The sequence below is a fragment of the Pinus tabuliformis genome, chromosome 9, assembly GCF_031772625.1.
Source record: "Pinus tabuliformis cultivar Carrire ecotype Pingquan chromosome 9, CPIR1, whole genome shotgun sequence".
Taxonomy (NCBI): Eukaryota; Viridiplantae; Streptophyta; class Pinopsida; order Pinales; family Pinaceae; genus Pinus; species Pinus tabuliformis.
Genome location: NC_142307.1, coordinates 1,212,644,450 through 1,212,660,778, shown reverse-complemented (window position 1 = coordinate 1,212,660,778; position 16,329 = coordinate 1,212,644,450). Strand labels below are relative to the sequence as shown.

General features: G+C 33.3%; 1 protein-coding gene across 1 annotated transcript in view; it reads right to left on the bottom strand.

The window, feature by feature from the left end:
- Positions 1-6,274: 6,274 nt before the first annotated feature.
- GSTT1 (glutathione S-transferase THETA 1) overlaps positions 6,275-16,329 on the bottom strand; it is a 319,954-nt gene continuing 309,899 nt past the window's right edge. Inside the window, exon 7 of the mRNA XM_089438574.1 lies at positions 6,275-6,716. Within this exon, the coding sequence (XP_089294700.1) occupies positions 6,510-6,716 (207 nt within the window). The 3' untranslated portion in view covers positions 6,275-6,509. The remainder of the gene's footprint in view (positions 6,717-16,329) is intronic.

Genomic DNA, 16,329 nt, shown 5'->3' with positions numbered 1-16,329 from the left:
TTACACCCTAGTGGTAAGGTGTTGTGCTATGAAATTGGAGGTCATGAGTTCGATTCCTGTGGGTTATTTCGACCACGAACCAAAAATTTGCACCAATACTAAGATGCCAAGTGGCAGCCTCCCATTAGGCCACATGGCTCCCATTCATAGGTCCACTTCACAATTGCAACCACCAATAAAATGCGCCCAAAAATCAACGAACTGGAACCTGCCAAGTGTCAACTTGTCATTGGACTGTACCCTACACAATCACCCTACTGACTGAGCAATATGAAATCCCAATCAGCTACCCTACTCAAATTTTAGTTATTTCGCCAAACGATCATCACGCGATAACTTGAGCATACAACATCGAATTGAGGTGAAACGAGCGTCGTTGGATTCAGTATGATGAGCACTTCGATTTAGTGTTGGTTTCAAGAATTTATGGGCACTTTCATTTTTGAGCTAAAAATTGATCACCTAATCAACGATAAAGCTTATTGATAGTATTACCCGTGTTTTAAAAACCACGCACAACAAAGAAAACATTACAGGGAGCCCTGATTGAACAACAAAACACAAACAAAAATCTATCATCATATTTTTAGACTCATCTAATGCAATGAACTCGAACGAAACCCTCAAATTTTCTTATGGAAATAAAAACCTAGATATATCGTTTTTGGTGATTTAATTACAAAAAAACCCAAATATCAACAAAGGTATTTGTTCCCTTGATTTAAAATTGTTTTCAAAGTGAATTTCATAAACCAAAGTACATTCAAAAGAAAATCAACTGGGATTTGATAGTTGAAAGGCAAACGCTGCAACATACCTCTTTATTTGCAAATTGCAAAATCTCAAAAGGCTTTCCCTTAAACTTCTTGTAGACAAGCATGAAAAAATATAACGACTTCTTCCATGGAGTAAACCCCACGCTTTAGTGGCCCTAAGTTCTCTTTGACATAGCAGTAGAAGCTATAAAGACAAGTTGTGGCCTTATGAGCGACATCGTGGAAAAACCCCAGGGATCTGAACCCCTCCTCCTGGTCATTTTGCATGGCCAAAAAATATGTCAACCATCACAATGAATCATACATGTATGCAATTGTATTCAATTGAAAAAATGCATGCAGAATATGTGCAAAAGGAAATTACAAAATCACAAAACCTAGCAAAATCACGAAACAACATATCTTAATATTTCTTGTAGTTTGTAATTCCATTAACTAGGATCTTTGTCATTTGAGTGTAGTGTTCTGTAAAGATGGGCATGATGAATGTATTGAATGAATGGACAAGAAGGGATTAAATAGTGGGGATGGCGTACATTAAAAAAAAATAATCCAAAATTCTTCAATGTTATGAGCTAAAATGTCCTCAAATTTATCTGATCCATAGCTCAGGATTTAAGAGAGAATGCCAAAAAAAGTGTTGAAATGGTACAATTTACATAAATTTAAATTTGGTAGTAGTTGGGGAACCCAGGGAGGACCTAATTCAGCAAGAAATGAGGTACTGGAACAACTGCTATGAGGATTTTAGCCATTGTACGGTTGTGTCGGCAATGAAGTCTGGTTGAGGGGCTGAGCCAATCCATGCCTGGTGAGAATTGCAGAATGCTTCTTAGTTCACAACAACAAGGTACTTCCTGCATTAATGCTTTATCTGTAATTATATGCACTCCATTAAACATAATTTCAGGCCGGAGTACAGGAGTATAGTGTGTTCCATTAATTCTCGCTTCTCGTCGGCGATATTTGCTATGTTCCGATAGGGGTGTTATGGGTTAGGTGTTTCAGCATTAACTATTACATAGTACTGATATTATGTGTTGGACAATGAAACCTTGGTGGTGGCGGTGAGCCAACATCACCACTTGGGAAACCCCAAATGTAAAATTAATTTATGGAAAAAAACAAATTTTAAAAAATTTGTTAAATACCAAAAAAACTAATGCTCCAATATAATCATTAAATATCACTAACTACCAACACTAACCTAACCTTATATATATATATATATATATAAAACAAACCTAATATATATATATAAAGTTAGTATTCTAAGCTTCTTTGACTCTTCTCATCCTCCCATATTTTACTTTTCCCTAATATGCGTTATTACAATTTATTAAAAATTATCACCATTTCCCGACAAATTACAAAGACATAACGCCATTTATATGAATAAACACAAAATAATCAAAACGTGTTTTTTTAAGCTTCGTCAAAACGTGTTTTAATATAAGTTAATACTTTCTACTATATATTAGTAGTTAGGTTTAATTCCACCTTTTAAAAGAACATACTATAACGAGGACAAGACATTGTAAATGACTCTTACAAGTCATTATGAAAAAATTCGTAAAGGTTATCTTCACTATAGGAGAACCTAAATTTACAAGAAAACAATGACTAAAGAATTAGATGAATCCTTAGAATATAAGGTGTTCAACAAGAAGGTTCATATCGATCAATATTTTTATGCTAATTCAGTGAGGGGTATTTAATGTCTGGGTGACCGGGTTTATATATTAACTATAAGAGAATCTAAATTTACAAAAAACAAATGATGAAAAAACTAGATGGATCTTTAGCACATAGGGTAGTCAAAAAAAAGATTTACGTTGAACAATATCTTCATGCCAATTCCCATTACCATTGAGCACATATGTTATGGGTCTTCAATGTATGGGTGACAAGGGCCCATAGGATCTTAGACAATGAACATTTAAAAGAGGAGAAAATCCATCTTCTTAAAGTTTTCAAGGATAATTGATACAAAAAACACCAAGATGTGAATACCTTCCCATGGATGTAAAGAACACTGCAATAAAGAATGTGCTCAAGAGATCGCTTAGGCTTCTTTCCCTACATTATAGGGACTATTCATAAGATTGCCAAAGTTTTTTAGGAAGAAGAATATCAAGGAAACTTTTAATTCCCTATAAAAAAAAGGAATCCCCATAAGTTTGATAAGGATCCCAATGATCCAACACAACAAAAAGATGTCTACTTATCTTTTTTGTTCAAGTGGGAACCCTACATTGGTGAAATTTGACATTCCATCAACATTAGAGTCAAAGAGCATGCAATTGACATCAATCATGCCCAAGTATATACGTGAAGGCATGAAGATGGGTTATACACTTTCAGGTCAAATGTGGTGATGAAATTTCAAAATTTTACTCTTTTATTGAATTGAAGCCCTTAAAATTCATATAAGCATTGTGAATTTTGATTTAGGGTAAAAAACAATATGTGGAGAATTATGTTGTTCTAATGATGTTTTTTCCAAAAAGAATTGGTGTCGTATAATATGTTAATGGAAAATAAATTAAAAAACCAAGAGTACCATTTTGAAAAGGAACAAAGATATTTGTATTTTTTGAAATTTTTTGTTTTGTATATTTTATGTTGTTGATTTTTTATTCAGCGCCTTTGACTCAATCCAAAAATGTTTCAAACATTATGTTTAAAAGAAATTAAATAAAAAATATCATATGAATTTCAAAATGTCAAACTCATATGCTATTGGATAGAGTGTTCCTTCCTGAATCCAACATGATCAACTCCGCCACTTAAGGACAAATTTTGCTTAGAATCCTCTAGGGTAAAAAATGGTGTTGTAGAGAAATATGTAGAAGATGAGCTAAAAATTTGTTTTTTAGGTCCTCAACAACTCAATCAAGGGTTTTAAGAAACCCTTGATTGAGCCCTTAATGTGGTTAAATAGAGACTCGACTGAGATATCATAATTATCTTAAAAAAAAGAAAAATAAAACAAAGCCTCTCAATAATTGTCGTTAAGTGAATTATAAAATCTATTTATTCTACAAAATGATTTTTATAAATATTTAAATATATTCATAACTCTAATTTTACTTAATTATAAATCCAAATTTTATTTTACTTTACCAAGAAAATAACTATAATAATATATAGATAATTTTCTATAAAAGATTTTAACTTCGTTTTTTCAATTTTGAAATTCTTAAAAATGATAATTTGTTCATTGTTTTGATTTTAAATATAATATATTATAAAAAAAATATGTAGAATTTTTTTATAAAAATAAATCAAATTATAATAAATTAATTAAAAAAATAACAAACTAAACTAAATTAAATTTTATAATATTTTTATTATTATTTATTTTTGTAAGCTTGGCAAGATCACATTTTCATCATATCTCATATGTTACCTCAATCTAAGATCCATGGACATAATATTGTTATTTTAAAAATAATTTCATGTACACATTTAAATCCAGATTACTCAAATTCAAGTTATTCAAATAATGTTTTAAAATTTATGATTTCCTTATGTTTTTATTATTTTAAAAGTATATATTGCAAACCTAATTATATACATATTTGACACTTGTGCAGATTGAAGACATAATTGAGTGCAATCACATCTTACAAGTTGAGAGAGATTTATAACCAAATATACTATTGCATCCATTGCAATTATATTAATTATAATTTACAACTACGTTAATTATTATTATACTCATTTCTTTTCCTGAATAAGTGAATATATATATATATATATATATATATGATAAATTTTCTTATGTTTAATCAATTTATTATTAAAATTATAACATTGAAAATTTAAATCGTATTAAAAACTATTTTTTAAGCTACAAAATTATAAATATAAGAAATTACAATTTTAATTGCAAGTAGGATAGAATCTTTTTTCAAATATATACACCAAAACCCTAGAAATGTAATGAGAAATTAATCCACGCCATTATTAATTTCCTATTCAAATGTAATTAGTAATTAAATTTGTTTTTTTTAACCATCAAATACTTCTAATTTTAAAGTTTTCATATCATTATTGATATTTACATACATGTTAAAATCCTAACATGGGTTTACACATGACCTCGATCAAGCTACTTTTTTAGCGCTCCAGAAGCTTGATCGAGTGCTTAGAATGCTCGATCTAACCATCCTTTTTTTCATCTAAATGGGCTCTCTTACCAAAAAGTGTAACCCAGCTCCATGCTTTGAATCATATATCTTTTCTTTTGCTAAATAATTAGACAAAACAAAATCAAATACATATTCAAGATACTAAGGTCTCAATGAATATCAAACATTACTAAAAACGAACTTGAGAGAAGCTAATAAGATTAATAATTATCTTGATAATATAAATTTAGATGATAGTTAGAAGATCAATAGAAACAACATTTCAACATACACCACATATAAATATAAAAAAACCCAAAATAACTTTATCAAAATTATGGATTGAGAATCATAATAGTAATATAATAATAACTTTATTGAAAAATTCATACCCATAATATATAAATAACTTTAAAAATAAAATATAAAATATAATATAAATACAAAATTTAATTTGATTAACCTCATTAATTATAATTTTTTTAAAAGTTAATTATATATTAATAGAAATTTATAATTGGCGTTTCTCTCCGCTCCTTATCCATGAAGACCGAGCACATTGGTTTGGTCCAAGCCATCGAGTTAAAAGTGAATGTGATACATATAGAAAATCTCATTAAAATTTGACAATCTAAACATGGGAATATTGTTTCTATTGCATTCATTTGATTGACTATATAAACCCCCATGGATTAACATTTATGGCAATATATGCCGTTGAACCAAAAGTAGAGAAAAGTTATCTAGTTTATAGCTTGATTGTGAAATGCCTTCATCCAACATGCTATAATTTATGAGAAAAAATAATTACTTATGATATACGGATGACAAAATTCCCTCCTTCGCTAATTGCATAACAAAAAAACCATCTAATTAAATAAAAAATAATTAAATAAGAAAACAATTTAATAAGAAAACAACTTAATTAATTGAGAAAAAAATACAATTTAATTAATTGAGAAAAAAATCCGTTTTTAATAATGCTTGTCCATTTAACAAGCTTCTCAAATAAAATAATATATTTGTAAACTTACCAATTACAAAAAATTTCTAGAAAAATATCTTTTTATTTTTATATTTCAAATGTTAGTGTTCACTTTCTATGCTAAAGGTAAGAAGTCCCATACATTCTACCTTATAATGGTTATCTGAATTTAGTAGAAGATAACAATCATCACCATCATTATATCCTTTGTTTGGTCTTAATACATAAACACAAAGATTAGATTATCTATAAGACTACCCCTATAAGCACAATATTTTGAAACGATTCATGAACATATTACAATTTTGATTGCCTTGATGAAGCAATTGTATTTCCATTTGGATGAGCATATTTGTAAACTTACCAATTACAAAAAATTTCTAGAAAAATATCTTTTTATTTTTATATTTCAAATGTTAGTGTTCACTTTCTATGCTAAAGGTAAGAAGTCCCATACATTCTACCTTATAATGGTTATCTGAATTTAGTAGAAGATAACAATCATCACCATCATTATATCCTTTGTTTGGTCTTAATACATAAACACAAAGATTAGATTATCTATAAGACTACCCCTATAAGCACAATATTTTGAAACGATTCATGAACATATTACAATTTTGATTGCCTTGATGAAGCAATTGTATTTCCATTTGGATGAGCATTGAGCATCTGACTCCGAAATCTTTTGGATACCTTGTAAATCTTCTCATGCACTTCTTCAAAGTGAGGACTCGTCACTTCCTTTACCTTTTCCAACCATTTTCTAACTTTCTCATGAGGCCCAAGAAGTATGTCAACATCTCTTTTATCCAGAAGCTATGGAAATTACAAGTTCAAGTTAGTTAAAAAAATCCATCTATAACTCGATGTCATTATATGTATGGAAATATTATTGTACATGCACAATTAACATTGGTTTGTTCTATTATCTATTCTACAAATGAAACAATAATGATTATTAAAAAATAATATCATCAACTATTATAGTTAAGGAAAATATGAGAACCACCTGCTATAATTAATATCTTATTTTTTTCTAATAAAAAATTAATATCACATAGTAATATTTAAAAATCCTTAGAGAAACTATTTTGTAATCTTTTCGAAAAATATCTTGCACTATTCCTTTTTAGGGAAATATTATTTGTTTCTTAAAAAAAACATATTATAGTCCATTTTTGTATTTTTGTATAATCTTGTAAAGAGTGAGTTTAGTTTTCCCATACCACCACATCATAAATTATGCTTATGTAGAAATGTTATTAACAATAAGGACTATTTCTAAATAATAAAAACATGAAAGCAAATATACATTGCTTTATTAGAAAATAAAAATCATAGATAGCATCTCAACCAAACTTGATAAACACAAATGATAACCATTGGTAACTCACTAGCCAAATGATATTGACTTGCCACCACATTGAATACACCCTGCTTTTCTGTTGATCTTATTGATGTCCAATAAAAATGTATAGCCAAACTATGACCATAGATTAGTATCATCAATATTTTTTCACAACACTAAATTATGTACTTTTCATCCAATCTAATCTTATCATTGATATCTATCATATGGCATTATCTTCATGATACAAAAAAATTAAACTTAATCAATATTTTGTGTACCCTTCTTATATTTAGTCATAATTCCTTCCCTGTGAAGAAATAAGCACCTTGTAATAATGTACACGAGGAGTATGTGTTAGCATATATATACCATTGGATGCGCAACATGTGCATATCCAATAGTGTATATGCTAATGTATATCCTATAATATATATCACTGCAAAGGTGCACAAGCTTTTCCATGCCTTTCCATGTGCTTTATATGGCAAATTCGTATGTTAAGGTTAATTATTACATAGTGATGTAGAGGGTTAGGGTTATATGTTCCTATATGCAACCATTATATGAACCCAATATCTGCCCACAGAGTGCACGACTACTATATGCTAGCATCGCAGAAATTTAAAACTAACACCTACAATGATATAATTGAGAAATAATTCATAATAGACAAAACAAGAGATGACAACAATTTTTCATTTTTATTCCCATTACATTGCAAATTTCTCTTACAATGAGTGTACAATTATACTTTATGTTATGTCGCAACATACACATTGTGGTTTCGCACCAAACTCAACCAGAAGTTTCCTTTTCCAGCTACAGGAGCCCTTCTGTATTTCAATCCCTCGAGCTCCTTAAGGTTTCCATTGCTTTGTTCTCTTCTCCCGCTCTTGTTTACAACTCCTTTCTTTCTTATATGTTCGCTTGTTGAAAATAGAAACATCGGGAGTCATTCTCCAATGAGAGGCCTTAAATGGCCACTTTGAGGCTAGCCAAGGAAGATTTGGAGAATAAATAAATCTTGTGAATCACTGCAAAAGTCAAAGTGAAGGTAGAAGCCTTGTGAGCTTTGACAAGAGCCAGGATGAAGGAGCTACTAGTGGATGCCTGGTCAGCCATGTGCAAAATCCAAGGCAATGTCTATTGATCTCTTTGCACAACAGTTAAGACTTAGTCTAGCAAGAGTCAGGACGAATGAAGAAGTCCTATGAGCTAGTACTGGCATGTGTGATGGACTCCTTGGCTTGTTGTGACATGACTACCTAGGACCAGGCCCCTCCTAGGCTTACTCCAACAAGCGTCCAAGTTGCAGTACTAAATGATCACATGGAAAAGACCACCTTCTTATTGTTATCTTGAACATAAGTACTTAAATGTAATTGTAGGTGAATGGACCATGCTAGTTGAGAGAGTTATAAAATGTTTATGTAAAAGCCTTGAGTCATGTAAAAGTGTTTGTAATATAAACTCCTAGTCCTAGTGACTAGTTGAGATGTTATAATGTAATGTTATGATGTAAAGGCTAAAAGCCTAAGTTCATAAAGGCATTATTATATTAAAGATGTCAATGTAAAATTTTCGAGGGCAAGAGGGGGGTCACTTGTGTATAAGAAGAACAACTTAAGTTGTTAACCCCTCTCATGGAGTCTTCTAGAAGGATCATGAATCTTATCTAATGTCAATTTAAGATTAGATCTGGGCGCTCCATTCTAGTCAAGAGAAATGATAAAAGGACCAAGAGAAAGCAATTTGCTACACAAGTTCATTTTCTGTAGTTTTTCATTAGCACACAGGTTTTTTGGGGTGAGTTACAAAAGTGAATATAACTTGAGCTACAGAGGTCCAATGAAGGTGATACCAGTTGGATCTGGAAACTAAGACAAGGGCATTCCTAGATTTATAGAACACTTAGTCGGATTCATGCTAAAAGGCAGGAATCTACATTGCTAAAGTGACACGACCTAATTCTGTCAAATTTTTGTAGTGCGCTCAAGTAATCTTCATATCTACTTCATACAAGCTCAGATCTAGTCCGGGTTGCTTTAGATCTGACATCTTTGGCTCAAGGCAAGTTGATCTAAGTCATTTGCACCTACATGCAAGAAGTTTCAAGTCAATTAAGGCTTTATTTGTCTCCAGTCATCCTCTCTCCCAACGAAATCTACTGTAGCACCCTCAAGAAGGGTTTTGTACGTGCAAATTTGTTCAAGAGAAATAAAGTAAGAAGGTCTTCGCTGGGGTTTTCTCCCTTATTAGGTTTCCCCAGGGTAAACCTTGTGTACTGATGTGTTTGAGTATTTTATAGTTTATTTTAGTTATTTATGCATGTTGATATTCAGAGCAAAATGTTGAAAAAGAATTTAAAGTACTCACATTTATATCCAACAGTCAGATCTCCAAATCTGAGTGATAAGAAGAAGGGTCTAGCAGATCTAAGTGAACAAAAAGCATATCTAGTGCAAATCTGAGTATCTATAAGGCTGAAAACCTCATTTTTGAAGTGTCCATATAAGTTTTGATCACTTACAATAAGTTGATTTAAAGGACATAATTTTATGTGTACTTGAAAATTTAGTTTGTTTCTGTTGTTTAAATTTTCCAGCTATATATGTGACTGCTACAAGTTCAGAATTTTAATTTTGTTATTAAAGTAATTCAAGATCTAGGTTATTTGATAAAGAAACATAGGACAACAACCATCTTGAGTTAAGAAAATTTTAACATGGTATCAGAGCAGGGTGTGTAGAGCTCTGACTTGCAACATTCATAATCTACATAGATCATAGGCTGATTTTTCCAGATCTACACAAGGTTTATTTGCAGGTTGAGTTTTGGCTTCCTCCTCCACTGTTGTTCTGAAGGAAGACCGCTTGAAAGGGTCCTCCAACTTCCATGTTTGGAAAATGAGCATCACTAACATCCTTCAAGAGCAAGAATTGCTCCATTTATCAATTTTGAACCAGAGCGCCCTACCTCCATTGTTGGGGGTGTTGGTTTTGATAGAAACCAGGGAAAAGAAAGGAGAATTATATTTGATTATGTGAAGGATAATGTCTTGGGGGTAATGATAGTTGCAATGACTCCAAAACAATACATGGATTCACTTTCCAGTCTGTATGAGAAGTCTGCAACAAGTGACAAGAGATACTTGAAACATAAACTAAAGTTCCTAAAGCTAGAAAAGGGAGAGACTGTTGTAGATTTCTGCTCAAAGACTAAGTAGATATGAGATTAATTTATAGTAGTTGGAGTCAAAATGGAAGATGATGATTTAGTGCAGGCCATTTATGATGGCCTTCCTCCTTCTTGGGGAACTTGCCTTTCAAGCGTAAGTGGAAGAGCTGAACAACCTACTTTTGAGAGACGTTGGCATGATTGTATCGAAGAAGAAAGCAAGTAATGATTAGAGAAGGAACCTCCAAGGAAGAGGTTCATGCACTTTCCATTAGAATAAGGAAAGGACGAAGGAGACCATCCGTTCAAAGGACTTCCACTCCCAAGAATTATCAAAAGGAGAAAGGTAAAGCATCCTATAAAGGTAAAAACTATGATATTTCAAAGATTAAATGTTATAATTGCAAGAAATTGGGACACATGGCTAAAGACTGCAGGTTCAGGAAGAGAGGTAATTATAACAAAGGCAAACAATATGCTTCTACTACAGAAGAAGAAAAACCAAGAAGAAGAACTCTCTGGTTCGGTGTCTTCCAAGCGAGACACTTGGTTGATTGATAGTGGTGCCTCCATCCACATGATAGGTTACAAAGAGATCCTTACAAACTACAAGAAGAAATCATTTGGTGTTCAGGTAGAATTAGGAGATGACTCCAATCATGAGACTATTGGAGTTGGGTCCATATCCTTACAGCTAGATTCAGGATCTATTTTGCATCTTAATGATGTTCTACATGTATCAGACATGAAGAAGAACCTTCTTTTAGTATCTACCTTGGAAAAGAAAGGTTTAAGAATTGCATTTATAGATGAGAAAGCATATCTATGGCCGAAAGAAAAAGGCATCCAGGAAGCTAAAGCAAATGGAATTTGCAAAGGTGGACTATACAAGCTCATTGGCTATCCCATTCAAGCTTTTGTTCAAAATACTCTCAACAACAACGAGATTTGGCATAGGAGGTTCGACCATATCTTCCACAAGGCAGTTCCAGATCTACATCACATGGTAAGAGGCTTGCCCCATATTTCACTTTCACAAAATGAAGTTTGCAAAGGGTGTTTTCTTAGGAAAAATACAAAGAAATCATTTAATAGCAGTGGCAACAAATCTAAAGATATCCTAGACCTAATTCATTCATATATATGTGGTCCTATGACTTGTCCTTCTTTGAGTGGCTATTTGTACTACGTATCTTTAATTGATGACTTCTCTAGAAAATGTTGGGTGTATTTCATGAAAAACAAGAATGAGACCTTTGAGAAATTCAAAGAATTTAATGCCCTAGTGGAAAATCAAATTGATAAGAAGATTAAAACTCTTATGTCTGATAATGGGGGGGAGTATGAATACCATTCTTTTGTGGATTTTTGTAAAGAACATGGCATAAGAAAACAATTGTCTGCTCCTTATAATCCTCAGCAAAATGGAGTAGTTGAGAGGAAAAATAGAACCTTTGTTGAAGCCTCCAAAGCAATGATGTTTGACCAAGACCTTCATATCTCTCTTTAGGCAGAAGCTACCAAGACAGTTGTTTACATTCAAAATCATAGCCCTCATTCCATTCTCAAGGATAAAACAACTGAGGAAGCCTTCACTGGTTGCCCAGTTTACATTCATGTTCCCAAGGATAAGATGTCCAAACTAGAACCCTCCGAGATAAAAGGCATATTTGTGGGATATAGTGAGTCATCCAAAGCCTACAGAGTATATACTCGTTCAAAGAAAAATTGAGGTGAGTCGGGATGTCACCTTCCATGAAGAAGCAACCTATAAAAAGTCAAAAGAACTTCAACTTGAAACTGAAAATGAGCTTACCTCTCCTTCTGTTGAAATTTCAGGTTCAGGGAGTTAGAAGGAGAGAAACCAAGATGATCCCATGCATCATGACTTATCTCTTGAGCCTGCTGAAGTCCTAGAAAAATCACTTGAAGAAGCTCCAGTTAAAAGAAAACCATCTTGGGCCAAGGAAATTATACAAAAAGCAGAAAAGATAGTTGCTCCCAAAGGCATATTTAGGGAAAGCAAAAGACCTCATACGTATGGTGGTTATGTAGCGCTTGTCAACAACTTAAGTGAATCAGGACCTGTTGTGGTAAAACACAACCCCCCATTTTTTATTTGTTCACTTCAAATAATGGGGACCCTTTCTATAAAAATTTTGGCTAAACGCCTTTTATGATTTCTATTAAGTTAATTATCTTGCAATTTTGTTATTTTTTTTCGTTTTTGTTAGATTTCCATTTTGATTGTTTCATTAAATCTAACTTTTCACGAGCTTTCCAACGATACTTGTTTTGCCTCATTTGGTCAATCGGGTTGTAAATGGCACTCCTTTGAAGTTTTATCGTTTTCTCGCATGGACTAAAAATGTAAATAACTGTAAAAAATTCAACTTTCATAACTAAATAGTCATCCATTGTAAATATTGACTTTTAGTTAATTTTTATTAATTTTTTTATTTTTCACTGATGATTCTACTAAATTACCGAGCCAAATTATAAAGCATTTAAAAACATGATTTTCGAGATTTTAGTAATTCATTCTAATTTCCTATTTCAAAATGAAATATGAAACTTAAAATTTCATAATGGAAGAGTGGCTGTAGTTTAAATAGCAAAATCTCACTTTAAATAAACCCCACTTAAATTCATTTTATAACTTAACCAAATCTCATTAAACTTGGGCCCCATATAAAATAAAACAAAAAAATAAATAATAAAAAATATATAACACAATCGCATCCATTGCAAAATCGTACTTTGTAAATTCATAAAGAATCAAGTTTTCAAAACCCTGAAGGAGTCCCTTCATGCGATGCGATGTAAGCTCATTACCAAACAAAACCAAAGTCCTTCCCACCACGTATGTTTTGGAATTTAAGTCACAACACCCTCCACCTCACCTCATCCTACCTCATGCTCGACTCACCCTCCACTCACTTCCCTCCTCCATCATAAACTCACGTGGATGAATAAATAAGGAATGATTGATTCTAATGGTTTGTATGGTATGAACTTAGGATTAATTCTAATGGTTTGTTAAAATATTATATTTACATTATAATATTATTATATTATAATTATAATTTATATTATAATTTTGATATAATTTAAATTATAATATAAATATAATAGGAGAATATTTTTAATTAGTTTTTTTTAGTTCTATTAATAAATCTGTAAATAATTTAGATTAATATCAGATTAGCATTAACTAAACTTAATTGTAACTTAATTAATTTTTAATTAAATGAGCATTAATTAAAATTAATTATTAGTTAGTTAATAATTAATTTAGAATTAATTATTAAATAATTAAAGTCTAATTTATGATTAGATATTTTAAATAAAATTCTGTTTTTTTTTTTTTAGCCTAGCGACATAATTTCCAGAATTATGCCAGATTTGACTCATCAACTTTGGAAGCTCATAGATTGAGTTTTACTTGGCCAAATGAAGCGTAGGACGGCTCATTTGAAAGATAAAATCAAGGAGAACATTTCTGAGGAGGTTTTACTAACAAATTTGGTCATTTATTGGGCTTAAAAATAGGCAGAAGATCAAGCTCTGATTTTTTCAACAAAATCAATTTTCTGAGTTTTATTTTCTTCATTTTCATTTGCCCAAGCCTCTTCTAAATGCAAATCTATTCGTCAATGATATCCTTGGCCAATTAAATCGTCACAAGAATCAATAGAATGCTTGGATTTCCTTTCAATTATTTATTTAATTAAATTTGATTAGATTTGTTTTAATTCCAGATCTGGCATTTTGATTTTACTTTTACGTTTTATTTTTTTTATTTGTTTTTGCAGGAAAACAGTTGAAAAGATGAGGAGAACAAGATCTCAATCAATGAGAATGCTCCAGCAATTAAAGAATGGAATTTTCAGCAGATGAAAATTGATTGAGAAAATCTCTTCTTCAACAAACTTTCTTGTAAAGAATTCCTTTGCAAATATTATAAATAGCAGATTGCAAAATGTAATAGGGGCTTCTCTCCTCTACAATTTTGGAATTCTAAAAGCACTTTTGTAATAAGGATTTAGAGTTGTAGATGGGAGGAGTGGAATCTCAGATCTGGAGATTATTGAGGTTTTTCTTTTACATTCTGAGTTATGTATAATGAACAGAGTTTGCACTATTGTAGCTCTGTTTTTTAAAGCAGAAGCTCAGGGATTGTAAAGGACTATTAGAGACCGGTGCTGGAAAAATGGATTCAATAAATTGGTATTTCGAATACTATTGTTTTAAATGCTGGTTTCATTTTATGATGATACTTACATATTTGTGCACTTTTGTCGGTATGGGTAATTTGTCTCTATTTTTTGTTATTATTTATCTCTGCTCTTATGGGCTGAATTCTCATTTCTGAGTAACTATTTACTCATAAATATGTCTTTTAATACTGGTTTAATAAATAGTGATATGTTTTTTTTTTGTAAATCATGCTAATTCTATTATAGTACAAAAAAGATTACAGAGAGAGTTACATCCACCACAAAGAGTTGGCTACATGAACAGTTTGACATTCTGAGACTGAAACTGAGCCGGAGAAAAAGAGGGACTATGAAACTGTCCGCTGACCCCAAGCTAGAACCAACAGAGAACTAGACCTAGGTGCTATACTTCCACTCCCTGCCGAGGCGAGGGAGGAGTTTATAGACCTTGCAAATCCCACATTCAAAAAACCCGACATGACAGACACAGACATTATAATTGACATACAAAAAACTGAGTGGTGCGACCCGAAAACTATCACAGACTGACTCTCATTATTTACTGTAGCTGCTACTTCGACATCCTGAGATTGAACAAAGTGTTTCCATAACACACAGAACGACCATGCAACGTGCCTAGGCATCCACGGAGGTGGATGGTTGCTTCTCCACCACTGGATAGGCATATGGATCTGGTTGCTCCTCCACCACTGTACAGGCATATGGGTCTGAAGCACTCGAGTCTGTGTATGGCGCGTCGTCCTTCGCAGGCTCGCTTGTTCCCGCTCTATTCCCCGCCACCGCACCCGAGGCTTCCGCAGGCTGTAATCGCGGACCCTGAACAGGCGAGGGTGGCCGAGGCTCTGCTGGGGCTTCTGGTCTATCTGCATGGTCGCATTTTTCAATGCGCACTGAAACATAGTAGATTGCGTTGTCCAGAGCACACGGGAACCTGAAGCGGGTTGATGGGTGCGAACCAAACGGACACACCGCGGCTCTTCCCCGCCCTCTGCCTCTTCCGCGCCCTCTTCGAGCTCCTGGTGAGCTAATCTCCTCCGACGGGGAGTCGAAGGATGCCGAGGAACGTGGCGATGAAGCCCGACCTCTGGCACCGCCTCTTGAACCTCCCCGCCTGCAAGCGCCACGTAACCTCTCACGCGGCATCCTGTAATCAACAAATAACCAATTCTGCCCAGAGGCCGCGAGTGCTTTGCGCCACCGAGGATTCTAAACCCGTGCAACAACTTATACAACAGATGAGAAACAGGTAATGGAACACGAATTCGAATAGCAATGCTTACCACACAGGTCGAAAGCCGAGCCTTTTCAGGAGCTGCACGGGGTAAATTGCTCCCAGAGAGCTGAGCAGACCAGAACCAGGTATGACCAAAGCGCCGAAGGGCCAAATCTCTAACAAGGGCGCAGAGGAACTGAAACACCGCGACACTCAGAGCTTCTGGAGGTCGAAGGCGCTCAGAGACTTTGCTTAAAAAGAGCAGAATGACACTCAATACACTGAACCATAGCATAGAGCCGTAAATTCTCTGACAATCCAGGGTTGAGACCAGGGCCTCCGTAGCCGAGGGCCGAGGTCTGAGTCTTGGCTCATGCACCCACGGTGCAGTCATCCAAGAGCCGAACGCACCATTCACAATTGAGACCATACAGAGCTTCCAACAGA